The sequence below is a fragment of the Crocuta crocuta genome, unplaced genomic scaffold, assembly GCF_008692635.1.
Source record: "Crocuta crocuta isolate KB4526 unplaced genomic scaffold, BGI_CrCroc_1.0 scaffold3, whole genome shotgun sequence".
Lineage (NCBI taxonomy): Eukaryota > Metazoa > Chordata > Mammalia > Carnivora > Hyaenidae > Crocuta > Crocuta crocuta.
This window is the reverse complement of record NW_027529934.1, coordinates 8175847-8202086: the sequence shown is the minus strand read 5'-3', so window position 1 is coordinate 8202086 and position 26240 is coordinate 8175847. Positions and strand designations below refer to the sequence as shown.

At 41.6% G+C, this 26240-nt stretch overlaps 1 protein-coding gene across 3 annotated transcripts; it reads left to right on the top strand.

Annotated features, from left to right (window-relative positions):
• Window positions 1-1670: 1670 nt before the first annotated feature.
• On the top strand, window positions 1671-24284 carry RNASEL (ribonuclease L). Of its 3 annotated transcripts, XR_013334912.1 has the most exons (8): window positions 1671-1738; window positions 4896-6557; window positions 16450-16535; window positions 17757-17962; window positions 18818-18950; window positions 21236-21366; window positions 22247-22436; window positions 24096-24284. XR_013334912.1 is itself a non-coding variant. In XM_077763235.1 (7 exons), the coding sequence occupies exons 2-7, from the start codon at window positions 5081-5083 to the stop codon at window positions 24145-24147; spliced, it is 2085 nt and encodes a 694-aa protein (XP_077619361.1). In that variant the 5' UTR covers window positions 1671-1738; window positions 4896-5080; the 3' UTR covers window positions 24148-24284. The 3 variants fall into 3 exon arrangements, 2 of the variants coding, with proteins under 2 accessions (XP_077619361.1, XP_077619360.1); XM_077763235.1 differs by lacking the exon at window positions 22247-22436; XM_077763234.1 differs by having other exon boundaries at window positions 22247-24284.
• Window positions 24285-26240: the final 1956 nt, after the last annotated feature.

Here is a 26240-nt window from a genome sequence, read left to right as displayed (position 1 = left end):
CTACTGGGCCAACCAAGTCACTGGGCCAGCCCAGATTCAAAGAGGGGAGTAATGAGAGCACTTAATGAGAATTCAAGTATGAAGTTAAACTGTAAAGGGCATGGGTAAAGGGAGGATTGAAAAAAAAACGTGGCTCTTTTTTGCAATCATTCTATTGTAGTGGTAGAGTCTGGCTTTGAAGCTAGGCAGTCTGGTTTCAGAGTCCTTGCTCTGAAGCATTTTGGTGACTTTATGCCTTAACATCTGGTAGCAAGACTCTTGCCATTTCCTCCTCCTAAGCACAGAATACCCTGATAAGTCTCTATTCAATTGCAAGTGCTAGGGAGTTTCTAGTTGTGCTAGCTGTTTCTTGCTACTCCTTTGTTCATTCCTTCGGAACTCTGCTTTATTATCACTTGGGCCATGAGCATTCCTGTTTTTGTTTGTTTTGTTTGCAAATTTTAATTCCTGATTTTAGCCACACCTCTACTTTCTCGTCTTTTTATTTTGTTCTTAACAGGTACACAGCATAGGTGAGGTGCATGATTACTACAGTCAAAGGAAAGTAGGGAAACCTCGATTTCATTAGCAAAATTATAAGGAAGCTGTGAGAACATCAGTCATGTATTTGATGCAACCTGACCCCATTGTCTTCTTCCCAAGATCCAAGAAGAAGAGCTTCTGGTAAGTAACATGCGGTTTATTGACACTTTAGGGAGAATCCTTACAGCCTTAGGGCTCTGTCTGGTCAAAAGAAGGAAAGGGGGAGGACCCTGTGTCCCAATCCTACATGTTGTGTGTGGAAAGGGATGAAGGGGGACATCCTGATATGTAGCCTTGGCCTATGTTTCTCTGCATGTCACCAACCTAGTGGCTGGGGTCTCTGTGAGCAGACTGAAGCCTTCTCCTACCAGGACCACTGTCACACTCTGCATGTCTCTTAGGCCACCCCCTCTTTGATTCTCCTGGTTCAGGATGGTCAGGAGTTTGTCTCCCCAGCAAGACCAGACATTCCTTGCGGACAGGAATATTTCCCACTGCAGCATTCAGGACACAGTGCGCATCTCAGTGCCAGGAGAGTGGCAAGAACCGAACTTCTGGAGCAGAAAGAAATCTTAAAAACCATGTTCCATGAGGGAACTGAGACTTGACGTGGTTAAACCATCCACCCGCCTGAGGTCACTCCCCTAAGTGACCACAGCACTGGCTGCAGGACCGAGTCTCCAGATGGCCAGCCTGGTGCCCTTCGGAGGAGGCCTTCATGCCCCAGGCAGTGAGTGAGCTGAGGGTGCCCACATGGGTGCAGGAGCTTGGGCTTTGGGTTTATCTAGCTTCTTCGAGCCTCAGGCTCATCATCAACAGGTTTGTTAGGGGTTAACTAAGGTCATGTCACTTGTGAAGCAATGGGCAGGGCACCTGGCACACAGTCAGTGCTCAATGAATATCCATTTACCACTCATTTCCCTCAAAAAGGTAGAGATTTAGAATAACATGGTAAAGATGGGGCTGGAAGCAGTGGCCTGAAAGCCTAAAAGGCTGAAAGATGAACAGCTCTGTTTTGGAGTCCCATCAGTTAGAGCTGAGGCCCCACTGTCCTCTAGAGGGCTGTCTGCTCAGGCCCCGACAGTTTATTCTCTGGCTCCTTTCTTGCTGACTCTCTCAGCCCCGCCCTGTGGCTCAGTGACGTCCTGCAAGAAGTGATTTCCTGCAGCCTTTCAGAGTTATCTGCTCTTATCTGCTCTCAAAGGAAAGTTAGAAGGTAAGACCTCACAAAGACGAGAGCTGGGAAAGCTTGAGAAGCTGTTCCCTTTGAGGGATTCCTTGGGCTCCGGGATCTAGAGGTGGAAGGGGGTGTGAAACTCCGGGAGTGTGGACATTGAGCTCAGAGCCTGCTGGCAGGGGACACTTTGGTCCCGAGTCCTCCAGGGGGCTCCAAGGTTTGGCCACAGTTCACACTTACTTATGCGAGCCCTCTCTCTTTGTCCGGCACCTCTGGTGAATCAGAGAAAATGAAACTGAAAGCAGGCTGTTGTCTATGACGGCACGCTTGCTGCGGTGCCTCTTTACTCTGATATTTTATTTGGGGTTTCCTTGACTGCCTTCCCTCCTCTGCTCCTTTATTTCTACCATTTCACACCTGTTGTAACAGGAACCCTGTGCATGCACATTTGTCTCAAAGTTTTCATGGCCAGGGGGTTGTGCTTTCAGAGCACGATCGATTAGATCTCTTGAGGGAGGGGGCTTTGAGACCATCAGGGTGGCCAGATTGCTGAAAAGTGGTTGCTATGTGGGTTATGCTATGAAGCAGGTACAGTTTTACAAATATGCAAGTAACAGTTTGGTGCTGATGCCTGAATTGCAGTCCTGTGGCTCACACCTGGTAGAAGGCAGTCAGACTAAATCAACACCATCAGGTCTCCTGTTTATGTGCTGTGTGTGTGTGTGTGTGTGTGTGTGCGCGCGCACATAGGTGGGGAGACCAGTCACATTATTTTTTTTTCATAACGGGACATTATTCTCTCATTTATTGAATACCTAATATTTGCCATACTCAACATGCATGACTGTATTTACTGTTTCCCCCTTTGGAGGAAACAGGAAATTGAGAATAATCTAATGTTACACCATTAGGAAGTAACAGTCTGAAGTTATACAACCAGCAGTTCAAACTTCAATTTTGTGAGGCTGGAGCCTCAACTTTTTCCACTTTTCTATATTACTTTGAAACACAAAGAAGACACGCCCAGAGCCAGCGAACATGCTGAGAGGGATCAGCCTTCCCGTGGTGTAGGAGATGCAAATTGACACAACACAGATTTTTTCCCCCTATAAATGAGATTTCTTTTTTTTTTTAAAGAGTCCATCTATTTCTAGTAAGAGTATATTTATAAGACATTCCAATGTCTCAATGGGAAGACATTTATTAACATAGCTTGAGAGTCATTAAAACAATCAAATCCTTTTGTTGTGGGACAGAGAATTGGTTCCAAACTCAGGTTGCACTTCTAGCTGCTCAAAAATCAATAGTAGAGACAAGTGCTGGTGGGAAAGGAAAGGTTGCTTTATTCAGGAAGCTGATAACCCGGGAAGATGGCAGTCTTCTCAAACGTCTCAAAGACCATCTTCCCCATCCAGGGAAAGCCAGGGAAGGCATGGGGAAAGGGAGGAGGGTGGCTGCATGCAAGAGAAGCAGGTGCCCAAGCAGTTAGTCATTCATCAGTATGACCCTGAACAGACGTGGCATCATCAGCAGCAGTTTCTTACTTTCTTTTTTTAAAATTTTTTAATGTTTTATTTATTTTTGAGGGGGGGGGAGGGTCAGAGAGAGAGGGAGACACAGAATCCGAAGACAGTCTCCAGGCTCTGAGCTGTCAGCACAGAGCCCGATGTGGAGCTCAAACTCACAGACCGTGGGATCCTGACCTGAGCCGAAGTCGGTTGCTTACTGACTGAGCCACCCAGGTGCCCTGCAGCTGTTTCTTAATGTAGTTAGGCCTTATCTTCCAGGAAAGTTTGGTCTTTCACTCTTCAAGGCCAGTGGTCTACACATCTCAAGGAGAATAGATTAGTTCTGCTACAGACTGAGGGACTTAGGTCAGCAAACAGTAAGTGCATAGGCTTGAAGCAAATTGACACTTAAGACCTGTCAGTGTGCTGTTACTCTTTGGCCAGGCATTCGGTTCTTGGAAATCTATCATAAGAAATATATTATAAGATTTCTCATAAGAAAACAAGCTTTAGGGGCACCTGGGTGGCTTAGTCAGTTAAGTGTCCAACTTCGGCTCAGGTCATGATCTCGCAGTTTGTGGGTTCGAGCCCTGCATCGGGTTCTGTGCTGACAGCTTAGAGCCTGGAGCTGGTTCAGAGTCGGTGTCTCCCTCTCTCTCTGCCCCTAATTCACTTGCACCCCCCCCTTGCAAAGAAACATTAAAAAAAGAAGGAAAACAAGGATTAAAAAGCTCAATTAGCTGCACCATTATTTAGAATTGCTAAAAATTTCTAATTTTAAAAGTCTTATTTAAAAATTGTTTTTAAAAACTGCTCAGTAGTGGTGCCTGGGTGGCTCAGTCAGTTGAGCATCTGGCTTCAGCTCAGGTCGTGATCTCATGGTTGGTGAGTTTGAGCCCTGCATTGAGTTCACTGTTGTCAGCGCAGAGTCCACTTGCAATCCTCTGTCCCCTTCTCTCTCTGCTCCTCCCCTGCTTGTACTCTCTCTCAAAAATAAATAATCATTTAAAAATAAATAAATACTACTAAGCAATAGGGAAATGAAGCAACTGTTTGGTGGCATATTGCATAACCATTAAGGTTTTTTTAGGTTTATTTATTTGTTTGAGAGAGAGAGAGAGGGAGAGAGAGAGAACCCTAAGCAGGCTTGATGCTATCAGTTCACAGTCTGAGGCAGGGGCTTGATCTCTCCAACTGTGAGATCAGCATCTGGGCTGAATTCAAGAGTTGGATGCTCAACCAACTGAGCCATCCATGTGTCCCAACCATTAAAAAAATATTTTAAAAGACTTTGCAGTAACATAGGAAATTATTTATACTATGGCATTAAATGAAAGAAAGCAGGATACTTACATAACATCCTTACATAGCATGATCTCAACTATTTTTAAAAAATTTATAGAAATATTCTAAAATATTAAAAATGGCTATTACTGGGTGGTGGAACTATAGCATAATAATTTTCTTTTTTTTTATTTTTTATTTTTTTTTNGTATGGGCACAAGTGCAAGTACGGAGCTCCTTACTTCTCCGCCATCTTGCCCCCTCCCAGCATAATAATTTTCTATAGTAAATAGTTCTATATAAATAAATAGATGCATTTTGGAAAAGTTGCTAGTAAAATTAATTTTTCCAATTCAAATGGTTTCTCACTATTCTAAAATTACAAGTAGCTCTCTCATCTCCAGGTGGAATGTCAGAAGACTGCAAGAGTATTGTTTTTTCTCATACTGCTGGCCCGTAGCCAGATAATCCCTATTTACCCTGAAAGGAGTTCTAAGAGCTCCATGTCTCTTTGATCAAGTCCCAAGAAGAGAAATTTTCATTTTCTCAAGGAAAAGGCACAGAGTTGTAACCATTGGTAATTACCATCATGGAGACCCAGAGCCATAACAACATTCAGGAGAGACCCACACCCTCCATCAAGGGGAGGGCATCAGTGGAGGACAATCAGTTGATGAAAGCTGTTATAAAAGAAGACATAAAGCTGGTTCAGCAATTGCTGGAAGGAGGGGCTGATGTCAATTTCCAGGAAAAAGAATGGGGCTGGTCACCTCTGCATACTGCGGTGCAAAATGGCCAGGAGGACATCGTGGATCTTCTGCTTCGTTATGGTGCTAATCCTTGTCTGAGGAAGAAGAATGGGGCCACTCCCTTCATCATCGCTGGGATCGGAGGAAATGTGAAGCTGCTGGAGCTTTTACTTTCTAAAGGTGCAGAGGTCAATGAGTGTGATGCTAATGGCTTCACAGCATTCATGGAAGCTGCCGTGAAGGGGATGGTTGAAGCCTTAAGATTCCTGTATAAGTGTGGGGCAAATGTGAATTTGAGTCGAAGGACAAAGGAGGTTCAAAAGAGGCTTAGAAAAGGAGGGGCCACAGCTCTAATGGATGCTGCTGAAAATGGACATGTAGATGCCTTGAAGATCCTCCTTGAGGAGATGGGGGCAGATGTCAAAGCCCGTGACAATATGGGCAGAAATGCTTTGATCTATGCCCTTAGGAACTCTGATCATACAAACGTGGAGGTCATCACTCGCCTCCTGCTGGACCATGGGGCTGACGTCAATGTGAGGGGAGAGAAAGGGAAGACACCCCTCATCATGGCAGTGGAAAAGAAGCACTTGGGTTTGGTGCAGATGCTTCTGGAACAAGAACATATAGAGATTAATGACACAGACAGTGAGGGCAGTACAGCACTTCTGTTGGCTGTCCAACTCAACCTGATAGGAATTGCTCAACTGTTATGTGAGAAGGGGGCCAGCACAGACTGTGGAGATCTGGTTATGATAGCGAGGCGCAACTATAACAGTTCCCTTGCCAAGTTTCTTCTCCTTCATGGGGCCAGAGAAGATTTTCACCCTCCTGCTGAAGACTGGAAGCCTCAAAGTTCACGTTGGGGGGAGGCCTTGGAACACCTCCACAGAATATACCGCCCTATGAGAGGCAAACTCAAGATCTTTATTGATGAGGAATATAAAATTGCTGACACTTCTGAAGGGGGTATCTACCTGGGGTTCTATGAAGGCCAAGAAGTAGCTGTGAAATGCTTCTGTGAAGGCAGCACACATGGACAAAGGGAGGTGTCCTGTCTGCAGAGCAGCCGAGCAAACAGTGACTTGGTGACGTTCTATGGGAGTGAGAGTCACAAGGACTGTCTGTATGTGTGCCTTGCCCTCTGTGAGCAGACGCTGGAGGAGCACTTGGATAAGCACAGAGGGGAGGTGGTGGAAAATGAGGAAGATGAGTTTGCCCGGAATGTCCTTTCCTCTGTGTTTAAGGCTGTGGAAGAGCTACATCTACTGTGTGGATACACTCATCAGGATCTGCACCCTGGAAACATCTTAATAAGTGAGTCCTTAGTCTTCTCTTAAAAATTGTGGGGTCTTTACTTATAAAAGGAAAGCATTTTCATTACAGGTAGGAAAAGAATAGTAAATGTGCACTATTCTGTTCGAAGGTTAATGAACCTGATTCATAATTATAGTGTGGACTCTCCTGCTATGAGGTATAACCCTTAGCCCACATCCCAGATGCCAATGGAATACCAGGCTAACCTTATATTTCCTTTGGTAAATGCAAGTATGAAGGTGTGTCTTGGATGGAGTCAGCTTCAGAAATTTCAATTCCTACAGTAGCCTGCAAGTCAGAGAGTCCTGGGGGCCCCTGGGTGGCTTAGTTCGTTGAGTGTCCGACTTTCGCTTAGGTCATGATCTCGCGGTTCGTGGGTTCGAGCCCCGCGTCGGGCTCTGTGCTGACTGCCAGCTCAGAGCCTGGAGCCTGTTTCAGTCTGTGACTCCCTCTCTCTCTGACCCTCCCCTGCTCACGCTGTCTCTCTCTCTCTCTCTCTCCTAGAAATAAATATAAACATTAAAAAAAAAATTAAAAAAAAAAAAAGTCAGAAAGTCCTGAAGTTATGTTCCTTCAGACAAGATGGTACTGTAAAACTGAATGGCAAAACTGAGGTCAAAATTAGGCATGCCAGGATGAGATGCAACACAGTGAAATAAACTCCAAGTAGGAAGAACAATCCGCCACCCACTGGCTCATGCCAAATAAAATAATAAAATAAAATAAAATAAAATAAAATAAAATAAAATAAAATAAAATAAAATAAAATAAAATAAGCAGAGCTGAGTATAAAGTTCCTGGAGGCAATGTGGTGCAATAGGAAAAAGTCTTGGCTTTAGACATGTTTAGGGAGGCTTGCAGCCCAGCCCTGCCACTTAGTTTTGCAACCTCAAAGTCACTTGATTCTGTGAGCCTTAGTTCCTTCATTTAAGACTAATAATACCACTTTCATAAGATTGTTATGAGGTCTAAGTGCAGTATGTTAGACAAGTTACTTGTGTTATAGCTGCTCAACCAAGGCCAAGTACTTGTCTAGAGGGCTAAGCAGAAACAGATGCCTGATCTACAGACATGCACTTAGATATAAACTAGGTGTCGCAGAAACGAGACAAAAAGAGGGTCCAGGTATTAAAAGGCAGAGAACAATATTTAAGATCCTGGACAAGACCTGGAAAGAAGTAAGTATACCTAAGAACACAACTGAAATCTGGCATTTAGTTTGAGGCCACTAGCGGCACTCCTTCCTGGTGTTAAGCTTTGCTGGGGAGACTGACAAAGGCCAGAAATATGTGCAGCTCTACCAAGTGAAGCAGAGTCATCAAGATTCAGCCAAGGGCAGGGTCCTTCCTAGTTCCAAATGTCCATCTTGATGCAAAAGGGTCATATATGATGTTCTAAAGAAAAATTACCTGTCACTACCTATTCTTCGGAATTTCTTGCACCCCCTCTTCTATTCTTAAGCTTGAACAATAAAGAATGGACTGTACTTCTGCCTCAAGGTGGTGAACCTTAACATATACTAGAGACTATTCTTTGTATTAAATCTCTAAAATGATAGGAAAAGACTGTTAAATGAATTCATAGCTGAGATTACAACAACGAAAGAAGTTTTACATAAGAAAATTTTTGAAGAATCATTAAGAGACTGAACATGATAGGATGGAATTAAAGAAGGAGACTGGAGCGAGGAAAAATACAGGAAGCCACAACTTGATATTACTCATAAAAGTGGGAACAGTGCAAAGAAGCACCACTCAACAGTAATGGAAGCCAGGGGCAGGAGAGGATAAAGGACCAGGTAACAGGCAGATTTCTGCATCGGTAGAAACTAGGAAGATCAAACCCTGTGCATCCCCTCTTCCCCAGAAACCAAGCATCTATGACTGGCCTGTCTGTCAGCAGACAGAGCTACTACTTGAGACACTGGGCAGTTTATGATCTCAAGAGAAATGAAGAGCAATTAAACCCACAAGATTTCTGCCAAAGCACCCTACTAAGTGGCAAGTAGTTTTTACCCCTAAGTTTCATGGAATAAAATGTAAAGCAGTTCTGACAACTGCCTCCATCTCTCCTATGCTGGATGGCATTAACAGAAACTACTCACAGGGCATCAGGGATTCTCAACTGCAAAGTGAGGCTTATTATAGTCAAAAATCACTTAAGGCATTTATGAAGTACTGATCATAAAAGAGATGCATGAAATAGAAGAATTTACACCCAAAGAAAGAAAGCTAATTGAATGCATTAGTTTACAATGGCTGCTGAAACAAATGATCACAAACTTGGTCTTAATAGAAACTTATGAAGTGCCTAGGTAGCCCAGCCAGTTAAGCATATGACTTTGACTCACATCGTGATCTCATGGCTCGTGAGTTCGAGCCCTTGCATTGGGCTCTGTGCTTACAGCTCAGAGCCTGGAGTTTGCTTCAGAGTTGGTCTCTATCTCTCTCTGCCCCTCCCCTGCTTGTGCTCTCTCTCTCTTTCTCTGAAAAGTAAATAAACATTAAATTTTTTTTAAACAATACAAACCTATTCTCCCACAGTTCTGGAGGCCAAATATCAGTCCCACTGTCTCCAAATCAGGTGTCAGCAAGGCCAAATTCCCTCTGTAGGCTGTGGGGGGAAGATCTCCTCCTTGCCTCTGCCTCTGGGCTGCTGATATTCCTTGGCTTGTGGCATCCCTCCAATCTCTGCCTCTGCAGTCATATTGCTTTCTCTTCTGTTGTCAGATCTCCCTTTGCCTCCATAGAGAATAGATGTTAAAAATTCTCACCACATAAGTATATATGTGACTGTACTTGGGACTCACTCTGCTAACCCAGGATAATTTCTCCTATTTCAAGATTCTTAATCACATCTGCAAAGTCCTTTTTTTATTTTTTACTATATAAAGAACATTCATAGACTCTATCCATGGATTAGGGCATAGGTATTTACTTAGCTTACCATTTTGAATAACCATAGTACAACTTTAAAGTAAGCATAGTTAATAAACCCAGAGAACAAAGATAGGTTATTTCATCCAAGAAGCAAGAATAAGCATTGTGAAAAGAACCAAATAGAGAATTTGGAATTTAAAAATATAATTGTTTAATATTTTAAAGCTTGGGACACCTGGGTGGCTCAGTCAGTTGAGCGTCTGACTTCGGCTTAGGTCATGATTTCACCATTCAAGAGTTCAAGCCCTGCATCGGGCTCTGTGCTGACAGCTCAGAGCCTGGAACCTGCTTCAGATTCTGTGTCTCCCTCTCTCTCTGCCCCTTTCCCACTCATGCTCTCTCTCTCTCTCTCTCTCTCTCAAAAATAAAAACATAATAAAATAAAATTTTAAAACTCAAGACTATATTGAAGGTTAAACGAGTGAACTAGAAGATTTGCCCAAGAAATTTTCCTAGGAAATAATTATATGCATAAAGGGATGGAAAGGGGAAAAGTTTAGAAGTCAGGAATTAGACCCAGAAGTTCTAAGAGGCATTCCAGAGGGAAGAAGAGAGTGAGATTGAAACGATTTTTGAAAAAAAAAAAATAGATGAGAATGTCCCAGTACTAAAATAGATGTAGTTCTCTTATTGAAAAGACTCACTGAGAGCTGAGGATAAGTAAGGGGAAAAAAACCCCCCAAACATTGAGCCACATATCAAAGGAATTTCAAAGCATCAAGGAAAAAGAGAAAACCTCAAAACCTCTGAAGAGAAATAAAAATACCTACTTAGAAACCAAAATCAGATTGGTACGGGACTTCTCTCATCAGCAACCTGAATGCCAAAGGAAGGCATGATGAGCAAGAGCCTATCTAACAGCTGAATGTTAGTGTTGTCTCAGAACTCATATGTTGAAACATTAATCTCCATGTTTGGAGGTGAGACTTTCAGGAGGAGATTGGATCATGAGGGTGAAGCCTTCATGAATGACATTAGTGTCTTTTTTCCCTACAATTAGAAGTTTTAAATTTTTATCCAGCTTTATTGAGATAAAATTGACATGTAACATTGTGTGAGTTTAAGGTATACAATGTGATGATATAATATACATATATATTGCAAGATGATTACCACAGTACGTTAGTTAACACATCACCTCACATAGTTACCATTGTATGTATGTATGGTAAGAACTTTTAACATTTACTCTCTTAGCAACTTCAAGTACATAATACAGTATTGTTAACTATAGTCACCGTGCTGTACATGACATCCGCAGAATTTATTCATCTTGTAACTGGAAGTTTGTATATAATTCCCTGACCTCCACCACTGGCAACCACCAATCTACTTTCTACTTCTATAATTTCCGTATTTTTTATGATCTAAATTTTTTTTAATGTTTATTTATTTATTTTTTTAAATGTTTTATTTATTTCTAGCAGAGAGAGAGAGAGAGAGACAGCGTGAGCAGGGGAGGGTCAGAGAGAGAGGGAGTCACAGACTGAAACAGGCTCCAGGCTCCGAGCTGGCAGTCAGCACAGAGCCCGACGCGGGGCTCGAACCCACGAACCGCGAGATCATGACCTAAGTGAAAGTCGGACGCTTAACCGACTAAGCCACCCAGGCGCCCCTAATGTTTATTTATTTTTAAGAGAGAGAGACAGAACATGAGTGGGGAAAGGGCATAGAGAGAGGGAGACACAGAATCTGAAGTAGGCTCCAACCTCTGAGCTGTCATCACAGAGCCCAATGTGGGCCCTGAACTCACAAACCATGAAATTATGACCTGAGCCAAAGTCGAATGCTTAACCAACTGAGCCACCCAGGTGTCCCTCAGGTTTTTTTAGATTCCACATATAAGTGAGATCATATAGCATTTGTGTTTCTTTGTCTGACTTCTTAAACTTAGCATAATGCCTTCAGAGTTTATCCATGTTGTCATAACTGGCAGGATTTCTGTCTCTTTTATGACTGCATAATGTTCTGCTGTGTGTGTGTGTGTGTGTGTGTGTGTGTGTGTGTGTGTGTGTGTGTGTACTATTTATTTATTTATTTATCCCTTCTTCTGTCAATGGACACAGCCTGTTTTCATGTTGGCTAATATAAATAATGGTGCAATGAACCTGGAGATGCTGATATCTCTTCAAGATACTTCCTTCAAATATACTTTTCTATTTTATCCATTTTTAATTTTTTGAGAAACATTAATGGTATTTTCCATTAAGGCTGCTCCAATTTACATTTCCACCAACAACATACAAGTATTCCTTTTCCTCCACATCCTCACCAATCCTTGTTATCTTTTTGATAATTTTTCTAACAGATGTGTGGGATGATATTACATTAAAGTTTTGATTTGCATTTCACTGATAATTACTGATATTGAACAATTTTTCATGTATCTGTTAGCTCTTTTAATGTCTTCTTGGACAAAATGTCTATTCATGTCCTTTGCCCATTTTTTAATCAATTTGAGTTTTGCTATTGAGTGAATTTCATATATATTCACTCCAAATCAGATATATGATTTGCACGTATTTTTTTATTCTATTCATTCCCTTTTCATTTTGTTGATGGTTTCTTTTACTATGCAGAGGCTTCTAGTTTGATGTAGTCCTCATGTTCATTTTTGCTTTTGTTGCCTGTGGTTTTGGTTTCATATCTAAAATATCAATATCAATATCAAGGAGCTTTTTCTCTGTTTTTTTCTAGGAGTTATATGGTTTCAGGTCTTATATTTAAGTCTTAATCCATTTCAAATGAGATTTGTAAGTGGTTTAAGGTAGGGGTCCACTTTCATTTTTTGCATGTAACTACCTGGTTTTTCCATCATTAATTTTAAAGAGATTATCTTTTTCCTGTTGAGTATTTGTGGCTCCCTTGTCAAATATTAGTTGACTGCATCTGTGTAGATTTATTTTGGGGTTCTTGATTCTGTTTCACTGATGTGTCTGGCTTTTTTTTACCAGTGCTACATTGTTTTGATTATCAGAGCTTTGTAATATAGTTTAAAACCAGGAAGTGTGATCCTCTAGATGTGATCTTTCTCAAAATTGCTTTAGATGGATTCATGCCCTTATAAGAGGAGATCATAGAGGGCCACCTGGATGGCTCAGTTGGTTGAGCCTCTGACTCTTGATATTCACTCAGGTCATGAGCTCATGATTTGTGGGATCAAGCCCTGTGTCGGGCTCTGCGCTGACAACATGGAGCCTGTTTGAGATTCTCTTTCTCCCTCTTTCTCTGCCCCTCCCCCACATGTACTTTCTCTCAAAACAAACAAACAAACAAACAAATAAATAAACATTAAGAAAAAGAAGAGGTCATAGAGCTAGTTAGCTGTCTTCCCACCGTATGGGGATACAGCAAGAAGATGGCTGTCTATAAACCAGTGAGAGGGTTCTCACCATGAACCCAATCCTGCTGACACCCTGATCTCATACTTCTAATATTCAGAACTGTGAGAAATAAATTTCTGTTGTTTAGGCCACCCAGTCTATTGTGATTTGTCATAGCATCCAGGACTGGCTGAGACATCAGTCACATTATTATTGTTCACACATGATTCAAAATAAATACATATTTTTGATTGAAGTATTATTAACACACAGTGTTTTATTAGTTTCAGATGTATAAAATAATGATTCAACAATTCTATACATTACCCACTGCTCATCACAATAGGCATACTTTAATCCCCTTTTATTTATTTCACCCAGCCCCCTCCACTTCCTCTCTGGAAACCACCAGTTTGTTCTCTGTATCTGAGCCTGTTTTTTTGTTCATCCTTTTTTTTTCTTTGTTCATTTGTTTTGTTTCTTAAATTCCATATATGAGTGAAATCCCTATGGTGTTTAGATTTCTCTGACTTATTTCACTTAGCATTGTAGCCTCTCAGACCATCCATATTGTCACAAATGGCAAGATTTCATTATTTTTGATTGCTGGGTAATGTCCCATGACCCATTATATATAATATATATATTATATACCACATCTTCTTTATCTACTCATCTGTTGATAGACACTTGGGCTGTTTCCATATCTTGGAAATAATGCTGCTGTAAATGTAGGGGTGCATATAACTTTTCAAATTATGTTTTCTTTGTGTAAATCCTCAGTAGAGGAATTACTGGATTATATCATATCTATTTTTAATTTTTTGAGTAACCTCCATATTGCTTTCCACAGCGGCTATACTAATTTACATTCCTACCAACAGTGCACACTTTTCTCCACATTTTTACCACCTATTTTTTGTCTTTTTGATTGTAGCCATTTTGACAAGTGTAAGGTGATATCTCATTGTGGTTTTGATTTGCATTTCGCTGATGAAGAGTGATGTTGAGAATTTTTTCGTGTGTCTTCTGGCTGTTTGTATGTCTTCTGGAAAAAGTTTCTTTTTGGGTCCTCTGCCCATTTTCAATTGAAATTTTTTTGGTGTTAAGTTGCATACAGTCTTTATACATTTTTGGCATTAACTCTTTATTGGATACCTCATCTGCAAATATTTTCTCCCATTGAGTAGGTTGCCTTGTTGTTTGGCTGATGGTTTCCTTCACTGTACAGAAGTTTTTTATTTTGGTGTAGTCCCAATAGTTTGTTTTACTTTTGTTTTCCTTTCCTGAGGAGACATATCTAGAAAAATACTTCTATGGTCAATGTCAAAGAAATTACTGCTTATGTTTTTTTTTTCTCCAGAATTTAATGTTTTCAGCTCTCACATTTAAGTCTTTAATCCATTTTGAGTTTATTTTTGTGTATGGTGTAAGAAAGTGGTCCATTTTCATTCTTTTGTATGTAGCTGTCCAGTTTTCCTAACACCATTTGTTAAAATACACTTTTTACACATTCAAGGGTCCAGGATAACTTTCTACCCACAGACCCTACAGGAAAGATCTGCTAGAGGATATGCAGAAGGAAGGAGAGAGAGTCTGGGAGAAAACAGTAACTTATAAGTAGAAAAGAATAAACAAAGAAAGAATTCATTGTTTATGTAAATTATATGCATTGTCTTTTTAAGAATTAAAAATATATTAATCTTACATAATATCACTGTGGTGGGAGTGAGGATGAAGAGGTTCTTGATTCATTCATTGACAGCAGAGCAGAGTGGGCAGATTTTGTCCTGACTCTGCCCATCAACTGTTAACAGTCTATAATGATATAAGTATAGAAACTGTCAGAGCTTAAAATTTTGATAGCACTTTAACAATGTCTATTGAATCCAAAAAAAAAAAAAAAAAAAACCAAAAACAAACCTGGGCTTGTTAAAAAAAAAGAATCAAGTGTTAGGCAGAGATGTTAAGTGTTCCATCAGGCACTTGCCAATTTAAGTAGCAGAACTCGTCTCCAAGCATCTTAAACAGTGAAGGGAATTTATTAGTTCGAATAGCTGAAAACAGTCCCTGGTTATAATCTGCACCTCATCTGCCCCTTCAGCCTAGTTTCCAACTGCATCCTTCCTCTCCAGGCACTTGGCCTGCTTTCTGTCAGAGTGGAATTCTTCAGGCTCCTTTCTGCCTTGGGAATTCTTATATGGAATTCTCTCTTCCCTGCTCTACTCACTCACTCAGATTCTCCAGATGTTCTTCTTTTTTTATACAACATTTTTTTTTNCTCAGCATTCAAGAGTCTCTCATGGTTTGCCTCCCTCCCTATCCCCCACTATTTCCCCCACCTTCTTCTCCCCCATGCTACTGATGTTCTCTGTCAAAGTGTCCTTCCTTTTTTTTTTTTTTAAGTTTATTTTATTTATTTTGAGAGAGAGAGGGAGAATGTGTGTAAGCAGGGGAGGGGCAGAGAGAGGGGGAAAGAGAGAATCCCACTGTAGCAGGCTCCATGCTGACAGCATGAGCCTGATGCAGGGCCCAAACTCACAAACCGTGAGATCATGACCTGAGCTGAAATCAAGAGTTGGATGCTCAACCAGCTGAGCCACCCAGGTGCCATAAGTGTCCTTCATTAAGGAAGACTTCTTTCCCACATACAGCCATGTGGCTCTTGTTATACATTTTCAGAGAATCCTGCACTTTTGGATAGCACTTTTAAAGTTGCAATTAACTGTATGTTTACCTGTGTAATTATTCACTATCTAGCTCCTTTTTCGGAGACTCTGAACTCTGTAGGGCCTGTGCTGTGTTCTGTTCCACTGTCATGTTTCCCGTCACTAGGCCCTTGTTGAATAATTTAATGGATTCATTATCATTAGACTGTGGGTTTCCATGCAACTGTGATATTTAAGTTCAGAATGAAAGGGGTTCAGGAATCACACAATTCTGCTGACCATCATCCTATCTGGAGTTACCCAGTTTTCTTTCTTTGACTCCTTCAAGCCAGAAGCAGGAGCCACTTCTTCAAGGACAGATCACTGACTTGCTCTCCTCTCATATTGTCCTGGACCTCTCCCATCCATGCATCCCTCTTTCTGAGGACTCAGTGGCTTCTTTCCAGGGAGAAGGATTCTGAAGAGGGGAAGGAAGCAGTGACTCATAACAAGCACATGGTTAATCCATGATAACTGAGTGCAGTATCATAGAGGGATGTGGTTGGTGGGCTTGATTCAGTGGAGTGCTGTGCTAATCTAGTCTTGGATTTGGAATCTTGTTGGTTAGCTGTTAGGTAGCCTTAGGAAGTCAACATATCTCCCGCCAGTAGTTCCTTTATAAATCTGTGCTCTTTGCCCCCAGGAATTGCCTGAATGGGGAGCCAGTTAAATTTATCCTGATCCTTCCTCACCTCAGGACTGGAAAAAATAAAATAGAATTTAAATCCTGTCTTTGGCAGATACCTAAAAAGTCAAATGATATGGTGCACATGGCTCTTTTGAGGAGTAAGTAGCCATGCAGATATAAGCTTTGTTACTGCTTTCTTCGGCAATGGTAGTGCATTGCGGTACATACTTATTTAAGTTAATTACAACAGGAAGAGAGAGGATTTTCATTGCATCTCTACAAACTATCCCCTAGATTCCAAGAATGCTATCTGCCTGGCAGATTTTGATAAAAGCATCAAGTGGACTGGAGAGCCGAAGGAAATCAAGACAGATCTAGAGGTAATTTCTAGAACTGGGTTTCTTTTCCATTTTTCACCTTCCTTATTTGTTTCATTCATTCCCTTATTTCCTGTAACCAATTAGACGTCATCGTTTCTATTTTAACTACCTTTCACGGCATTTTCCCAGGGCTCACTGCCGTCAGTCCCTTGCAGACAGTGGCATTTCTCTGGGTTGGCGTGGAATTGGTTGTTGCCTTGACTCCTTTCTGTATCACTTTGGATCTCTCTCTTCCTTCACCAGCAAGATAGTAAATAAATCAAGCATGCCATATCTCTTCTAAAATTACTTCCAGGAAGAATCTCCAAATTACCTCCAGAATCCCTACAGGAGGTATTTTCTGCCTAAAGACAAAACACATGAAGTTTCTTTTCCCATTCCATTCAAACTTGGGTACCAAACTCCTGGGACGGCCAGATACTACAGCCCTCTGAAACACAAGAGAGGGATGGGATTGATCTTCAGCTTGAAAGAGACTCATCTTGGCCAAAAGGGTTAAGACCCTGAAATAGCTGTTTATTCTGGGAGGACACAAGGCAGAAACAGAGCCTGACCTCTGTAGACCAAAGCTCCAGCTCCCAGATTGATTCTGACTCTGTCAGGGCAACTTTGTCCTGGGCGATTCTTCAGGGTGCTGAACTTTGAACCCCAGGAGCAAGAGCTCTCCATCCATGTCTGGCCTTTGTTGTTAAAAGGCTCTAAATTTTAAATCCTTCCCTGACTAGTGTCTTGCCTGCTGCAGGAAGTTCCTACGCTGACCTCCTTCTTGGCCTTTCCTCCCTGCCATGGCCTAACTCCTGGGGCTCTCACCGTGTCCCACTGGACCTGGACTGGCTCCTTTTTCTGCTGCCTGACATAGTCCCAACCCAGAGTCCCAGTTCCCAGCCAGATTCCTCCCATTTCCCTTTTTTAAAATATTTTTCCTCTTCCCTATTTATCTATATGCTATTCAAACTTTAAGATCCAGCTCAAATTCCTCGTTTAAGCAGTTTGCCCTGACAACTCTGACTCAAGATTATCTTTCGTTCTTTATAAACCTCAGTTGTGGGGACCATATACTGCCTTGAAGGGTTCTCCATGCACTACCTGTGTCTTCTCTGCCTAACAAGTCTGTAGACTCCTTGAGATTTCTCCCACTTTCTATTTGGTCATAACCTATATCACATCTGCATACAGACTGATAATTCATAAACATTAACTTGATTTATGCATTTCATACAGGCCCTTGGATTGCTGGTCTTATATGTGGTAAAGAAGGGAGATCTCCCTTTTGAGACCCTGAAGACTAAAAGTAATGAAGAGGTAATTCAACTTTCTCCAGATGAGGAAACTCGGAACCTCATTCATCACCTGTTTAACCCTGGAGAAAATGTGAAGGAGCATCTGAGTGGCCTGCTGGGTCATCCCTTCTTTTGGAGTTGGGAGAGGTAAGTAAAGCTTGATTGCATATTACAGGCCTCCAGAAGGGAGACAGTGAGTGTATTAGGAGATTTTACATATCAAATGATAACTATAAGCATATATTTATTTTTCATAACGAAATGGCTCATTCAGTACTGAGGCTGAGAATTCTCATGATCTGCCTCTGCAAGCTGAAGATCCAGGAAAGCCAATAGTGTAATTTAGTCCAAATCCAGGGCCTGAGAGCCAGGAGCACTGATGATGGCGATTCCAGTAAGGATCCAAAGGTCAGAGAGCTAGTAGGGGTGAGGGCAAGAGAAGGTTGATGTCCCAGATGAAGCTATCAGACAAGAAGGGGTAAATTCCAGCTTTTGTTCTCTTCAAGGCCCTCAGTGGATTAGATGAGGCTCATTCACGAGGGGAAGGTGATATGCTTTACTGAGTTCACCAATTCACATGCTAATCTCATCTGGAAACACCTCAGATACACCTAGAATAATATTTAATCTGGAGGTCCCTCATGTTACACATAAAATTAACCATTATGGTAAGGTGCTGTGGGAAGGAGTCAGGCTGGGACTCAGTAGACCCCAGCTCTCCTCTCAGCTTGGCATTTCCTGACTGAGTATCTTTGGAGTAGTGACTTAACCTCTCTGGATTCTGGTTTTGTTTTCTGAAGAACAGAAAGAGAGAGAGCGAGAAAGTGAGAGAAAGAGAGAGAAAGAGAGAAAGAGAGAGAGAGAGATGCCTTCCTCTTCCATCACACAGAATTTTTAGAAACACGGTTTGACTACTTTTATCAAAAACCAAAGTGTAACATTGTTTTCTTTCTGAAAAGAGAGGGCAGAGTGGAATGACCATGGTAATTCTGTCATCCTCAGCCGCTATAGGATGCTTAGGGATGTGGGAAATGAATCGGACATTAAAATACGAAAACGTGATAGCAATATTGTCCAGCTACTGCAACCTGGAACATCTGAACATTCCAGAAGTTTTGCTCAGTGGACTTCTAAGGTATGAACAATTCCTATGGTCTGGAAATTATTCTAGGAGTAAGAATCTGTGAAATGTGTTATGTTAGTTTTTGTTTTAACTTTTATTATACCGTTGGCCTGGCCCAGCCAAGAGGTGGAAGACATGACTTCCCTGACTTCCTCCCCATCCCAGCCCCCTCTGCCCTGTTGGGTCTCTGCCCCATCTTTCAGAGGCCAGGCCCTCTCATCTAGACTTCTCTTCAGGATGGCCTTTCCAAGCCCAGGAGCCTTTTCCTTTCTTGTGGCTCTTTCCTTCTAGCTCTGGTTCTAAGAGAGGCCTGGCTAATAATCCTATTACTATTGTGACAAGAGCAGCTGATTAAATAGCATTTAACCCCAAGGAGGTCCTGCACCCTGAGGCTTCTCAGTCCAGTGAGAGATTGGCTGCCTCTGCTGACTGTCCAGCCCAGCTCTGAGGACTGCCCCTCCCCCCATCTAAATTCTGCCTGAGGAAACACACCGTGAAGAAAAGATGATCTTTCAAATTCCTCCTCTTCAAGATAAGGTCCACCTAACTTGAGCTAAATATAGTAAAACATAAAAAATCAATCATCACCTCGATCTAGTCAGTGCTACCAAAACTTTCATTATTATTACTTAGCAGGCCCCTATCGAGTGCCAGTTACATGCTAGACCCATATGAAACTGTGGGCATGTACAGCAAGTACAGCTTGGTCCACAGGGGGCCGAGAGACTGAAAGAAACACTGGCTGTATGATACATGCTGGGCACCCTGGAGACAGTGCAAAGCACTATGGGAGAATCCATAACCCTCAGGTCTTTGATGGAAACCAACAGCTTCCCAATCATAGGCCTGATTTAGAACTGCTTCTCCCATACCTCTTTGTTTCTGGGTTTCATTTTGGTTTCCTTCCCTTACTTGCTTCTAGATAACACGTCACACTCATAATTGCTGCCTTAGTGTCCATTTTTTCCTGCTGCCCTGCAAATTCCAGGGGGGCAGACACTGTCCGTTGTCCATTATTGCATTCCTGGCATGGAGTAGGTGTGCCATGACTCTTTGCTAAGTGAATGTCTATGAAATTTCAGCTAAAACATACACTTATAGAAACAGAGAGACAGACAGACAGAATCCATAACAGGCTCCAGGCTCCAAGGTGCCAGTACAGAGCCTGATGTGGGGCTTGCAGCCATGAACAAGATCATGACCTGAGTCAGAGTCGGACACTTAACCGACTGAGCCAACCCTGCACCCCTCAAGTCTTATCTTTTTTTTTTTTTATTAACCTAGATCTTTATTTTTTTAATAATATAGTTTATTGTCAAATTGGTTTCCATCCAACACCCAGTACTCATCCTAACAAGTGCCCTCCTCAGTGACCACCACCCACTTTTCCAGTCTTATCTTTTAATTTTCCCATTTGAGACTTTGACTTCCTATTGATTTTCATGACTTGCCCATTTTCATGGTCCTCTACATTCATCTTTGCAACAGTCCCAAGGAGCCAAGTTTTCCAGTCTGTGCTCCTGCCTCCTCTCCCCGGGGTGCCCCACCCTGGCATGCAGTTGCTCAGCCCTTCTCCCAGGTGCTCTGCACGTGGTACATGCAGACTGTCTCAGCAGATCTTCACTGGGGTGGTCTAGTCACCTGTGACTCTTCTTAAGGGACCGTCTGGCCTCACAACTGTTGGGTGCTATTCTCTTACCCCTAACACTTTGTAAAACAGAGGGCCACCTACAAGGGTGCAAACACACAGAGAAAGGCACGGACGTGGGAGATGCTGTCCTGGGACATTTAGAGGCAAGGAGGAACATGGAAGCTTTGGAAATAGAATTCAAAACAAAACAAAACAAAACCCAGCACTCTCACTTTGGCAATGGCTACCGGGTCCGATTTTAGTCTGAACAACCCTATTCGAGGGGGAAATGTAATCAATTACCAACTTGGACAGGTGGCCACCAGAATAAAAATATTGCATAGTCTAATGAGCAGATTTCCTAGGATAGTAGTCAAAGAATTTCTAAACCATGTTTTGATATATTTAACTTCTTATGAAAACAATTCACTTAGAGAATAGATACCAGAATGTAAAGTTACTCATAATCCCACATCCAGACACAACTACTGTTAGCATTTTGGTGTATGGTATTTACTTCCATTCTGTTTCTTTCTATTAATTTGCTTTATTAATTAGTGGTCATTGGGCATATATTCAAATTCACATTTTGCCTTTTTGTATTAATAGCACATCAGGATTTATTTTGTGTTGCTGCCACATTTTTGCATAATATTTTGTTTTTTAGATTGACAACTATGTTATGGAAGAAATGAATAAGTATTATGAAAAACACAAACGCTATAAGAACACTGTGAATGATCTGCTAAAGTTCATCCGGAATTTGGGAGAACATATTAATGAAGAAAGAAACAAAAAGTAAGTACTATTTCTGTTCCTGTAAGTCATCTATGAAATGAGGATGATTTAAAAATCCAATTGTAGGGGCACCTGGGTGGTTCAGTGTTGAGCCTGACTTTAGCTCAGGTCATGATCTTGCCATTCAGGAATTTGAGCCCCACATTGGGCTCTGTGCTGACAGCTCAGAGCCTGGAGCCTGCTTCTGATTCTGTGTCTCTCTCTGCTCCTACAGCTCACGCTCTCTCTCATTCTCTCTCAAAAATAAATAAACATTAAACATTTTTTAAAATTTAATTCTAAATTTATATCTGCTATTTGTTAGAAGGAAGGAAATTTATTTTGATGAAAGAAAAGTGATTTCTCCCCTCTGGGGAGAGGCCCTCTGGAAAAGGCCAACACAGGGGTCTTCCAGTGAATGACAGATGTGCCCAGCAGGCTCTTATCCTCCTTTTTAGCAATTGCTGAGCTCTTTTGAACAGAAGGGTAGTGACTCCCTTTTGGGAAGAAATGGAGCGGCCTGGGCAGCTGGCTAAAGTGAATGTAGTGCTGTAAAAGTCTCAAAAGTAGCCCGTGTTAGTGAAATCAGCTTTTGCTGCCTAAAATGTTAGCTGCAAACTCACAGAAAGCTTGCAGTTTTCAGGGCTCTTTTGGATTTTGGAATTGTAGATAAGGGATTGTGGAACTGCATCATCTCCATGTTATGGAGGATAAAACAGGTTCGCAAAAATTAAGTTGCCAATTAGTTGAAGAGTTGGGAGACAAATCTTATTCTGTCAGATTTTAAAGTCCTTATTCTGCTCTAGAAATCAAGGGAGCAAAGAGATCTTTGGGCGCAGATGCTACAATGGGGGAAGATGATTTGGGGGCAACCGTGCAATATATTTATGTTTCATTTCAGGATGAGGTCGAGTATTGGAGAACCTTTCCAATATCTGCAAAAGGAATTTCCCGATCTGGTCATCTATGTCTACACGAAACTACGGAACACAGAATACAGAAAGCATTTTCCCAAAACCCACAATTTAAACAAACCTTAGTGTGATGGAGGTCATCCCTGAGTGGTGGCTGAGTTTTTAGAGTTCAGAGAGGTACTTATTTAGCTGTGTGATCCTGGGCAAGTCACAACTCTCTGAGTCTCTTAACTAACCTGGCTGTTTGTGAGGATGAGTTAGATAGTGGATGTGTCAGGCTCTGATACACTGCCTGGTCTTCCCCACATGTTTATAACAACAACAACAAAAAAATGTATACGCTCAAACTACCTTCCTTGTCTTTTTTACAGGTAAAGCTTAGTGGCAGGAGCTAGGAGGGCAACCTTCTAAAATATCTCTTGTCAGTTGCACCCCAGGAGTACGTGCCTACACATTTAATGCTTGTATATTTTATGTTGACTGTCTCATTTAATTCTGCCAATGACCTTGCAAGACAGGATTTATTATCCCCATTTAAGAACTGGCAGACCTGAGACTCAGAGAGTTTGAATTACTTGCCCAAGATCATACAACTTGCATGGAGCATGGTATAAATGCATGCCGTGTTATTGTTATCATTTACTTGGGTATTTAAAACTTAATCACTAGCCCCGGGGATCTTCTGAATGGATCCCCCAAAGGAATATGTAAAAGAGACTCCAGGAAGTTTATTCACTCATTTACTCCACTTATTCATTCATTCATTCACTCAATATTTGTTGAACACCTAGTATAAGCCTAGGCACTAACTGTATGAATTCCATTCCTTCTAGAACCACCTACACTGGTTTTCCATGACCTCATGGCAGTAGCTCTCAACTGGGGGCAGTTTTGCCCCTCAGGGGCCTTTTGGAATTGTCTGGGGATGTTTTTGGTTTTAAATCTGGGAGATAAGGCGTGTTATTGACTCTGATAGATGGAGGTCAGGGATGATGCCAAACATTCAATGATGCACAGGATAGCCCCCCACAACATAGAATTATCCAGCCTAAAAGATCAGTGGTACTAAGACTGAGAAACTCTGCCTTAAGAGATTGGGACACTTTTGAACTGGACTTGGATTTGTAGTGAAACAATTCCAGTGTCACCTCCTCAGGAAGTCCCCCGAACACCCCACCCTCCACACCCCAGTCTGAATGCTCTCTGGCCCCCTAGCACCTAGAGCATGCTTCTCTCCACCTTGAGCTTACTTCTTGCCCACTGGAATGTAAGCTTCCAAGGGCCAATGATATATATAATGTTTATTTATTTATTTTGAGAGAGAAAGTGTGAATGAGTGAGGGGCAGGGAGAGAGGGAGAGAGAATCCCAAGCAAGCTTCATGCTCAGTGTGGAGCCTGATGTGGGGCTCGATCCCACAACCATGAGATCATGACCAGAGCTGAAATCAAGGGTTGGACACTTAGCTGAGTGAACCACCTAGGCACCCCAATATTTATTTTTTTATTTGTATCATTGATGCCTAGCAAAATGTCTGCCACATGGTAATGTTCAATAGTCACTGAAAAGTGAATGAACCATTTTCATAAATGAGTAATAATGTTACCTTACATTTTAATGGTGCTTTATAATTTATAAATTACACCCACATATTTTCCCTTTTAGTTTTCAAAATAATCCTGTAAGGTAGGTCTTGTTATCCTCATTTTGCAATTGAGGATAGGGTCATGTTGATTTACTCTATACATAGGTGGAAAGTGTCATTGTCTTGATTTGAACATATTTTCTGGCATTAAGTTTGATGTATTTTCCATTTATCCTCATTCTGGTGGTCAAGGTGGAGCCTTATAATGGAGAAGTTGAGAAAAAAAACAACAACAGTACCTTAGGTTCTTTCTGAAGAGACGATGACGCTAAGGGAAGTTAAGAAGAGTTGGAAGTCAAACTAAACATAATTGACACAGATGTCTTCCCTTCTCCTCTAGGATTGCATGGATCATTCTCTCCTTGCTAAAAAAAAAAAGAAGTACTGGAAGGTAGATACTTGCTGTTCTGTAAGGTTTTAGGAGCAGCAAGATTGCCATAGGTTTTAAAATTAAGTTTTAGTTTTCTGATTTGTAGTATCTGGTTATGTCAATCAAAATGCCCATTTGTAAAACATATTCAATAAAACTTGGAATCATCGTATTAAGTTTGATTTTCTCTAAGTGATATTTCTACTATAGAGAGTAGTAATAAGTACAATAGAAAATGCTCAGTGAGTAACTCCTGGGTAAGTTTTAAGAAAGGACATCCTCCTCTTTAATAATGGGAAAAGGAGCCTATTTTCAGCCCTTCAGTAATTCTGGAACAATTTGAAGCCTGGGTGTCTGTAGAGAAAGAAGGAAGGAACTGATTGTTTACCCCGCTGCTTTCATTCTCTGAGGGTTTCTGTGGATGCTCTACAAATATTTCTCATTCGGTCGTCATTCTCACAAACATTTCACTGAGTTTGTAGCTCATATGTTAAGTGCTGTGTTAGGCAAGGTGATCTTGTGCCTGGGCTTGTCAAGCAGAAGTGCCAGTTACATAGAGATGAGGAAAGGTTGTGCACCTGGAATGTACTGGATGAGCAATATAGGAGAGACAATTACAGTAAGTGTAACAATGACCACTTCTCGATTACCTACCGGTTTCCAGTGCCTAATGCTTTTATACATGACATCCATCAACACCCAGGACAATGCTATGAGATGCAATATTCCCATTTTGCAGAAGAGTCAACTAATGTGCGGAAAGGATTCATAAATTGCCCAAGTTCACAAAGGTGGTAAGTGGAAGATCTGGGATGCAAACCCAGGTCTGCAAGTCCATCAGGTGCAGCCTCCACAGAGAGCCAAAGATGGTGAGTTTGGGCAGGTTGGGTGATCATTGTGAGTGGGGCATATGGGGGCTTTCATCTGTTCCTCCCAGTAGGAAGCCTAGGCAGACAAGGTTACCCATGACCTTCATATCACCAAATCCAATGACGCTCCTCTGTTTTCATCAGTCTAATGGCTGACTACTCTTTTGCTTTTTCACCTGTCCCCGTTAGCATCCTCAGCACCACACTCACTTTTTACCCTCCCATTTGTTGCTCCTCCACAATGTCCTTTGCCAGCTCCTTCTCTGCTCATCCTCTAAACACTGAGTGTCCCTGACTTAAGCTTCAAGCGATTCACTTTTTTCCCCCTTTCTCCTTAGATGATCTCTTCAAATACCATGACTAATATCATCATAAATAGGCAGAGGATATCCATGTTTTGAAATTCAGGTTCTACTTACCATCTTTCACCTAATTGCCCCCAAATTATTAGTCTTGTGGGATTCTTTTTTCCACCCTCCCCCTCCCCCAACATCCAACCTATTTAAAGCTCTCCTTCCAACCTATTTGGTTCTCCTTCCAAAATAAATCCCAAATCTTCTCACAACCTTTTGTTTCCATTGCATGGGTCAAACCACCATGATTTTCCATTGAATCTTATAACTGTCTACCATACCTGTCTCCTAACAATCCTTCCTCCACAAAATGATCTTGGAAAAACAAAAAACAAAAAAACTGGACACCAGATCAGGTCACATCCCTGCTTAAAGTCCTCCAATGACTTTTCATTGTAGTTAAGATAAAACCCAAATTGTCACTATCACATACAGAGCCCTAGAACACTGTGCTAATTGCTTTCACTCTCCTATCTTGCACTGGCTTTATCTCTGTTCCTCAAGAATGCTGAGACCATCACTTCCTCAAAGGCCATGGATTTTGTGGTCCCTTTTGCCTGGGGTTTTACCCTGCTGATCTTAGCATGGTGGTTCCTTTTCATCTGCTAGGCCTCAGCTGCTGTCCTTTGATGGGATTTTCTTGTCCAAAGTTGTTCACAACCATCATTATTTTTTAAAGACTTCATAGGACTAATCACTATCTGAAATTATCAAACGTATTTGTTTACATTAAGAAAAAAACGTC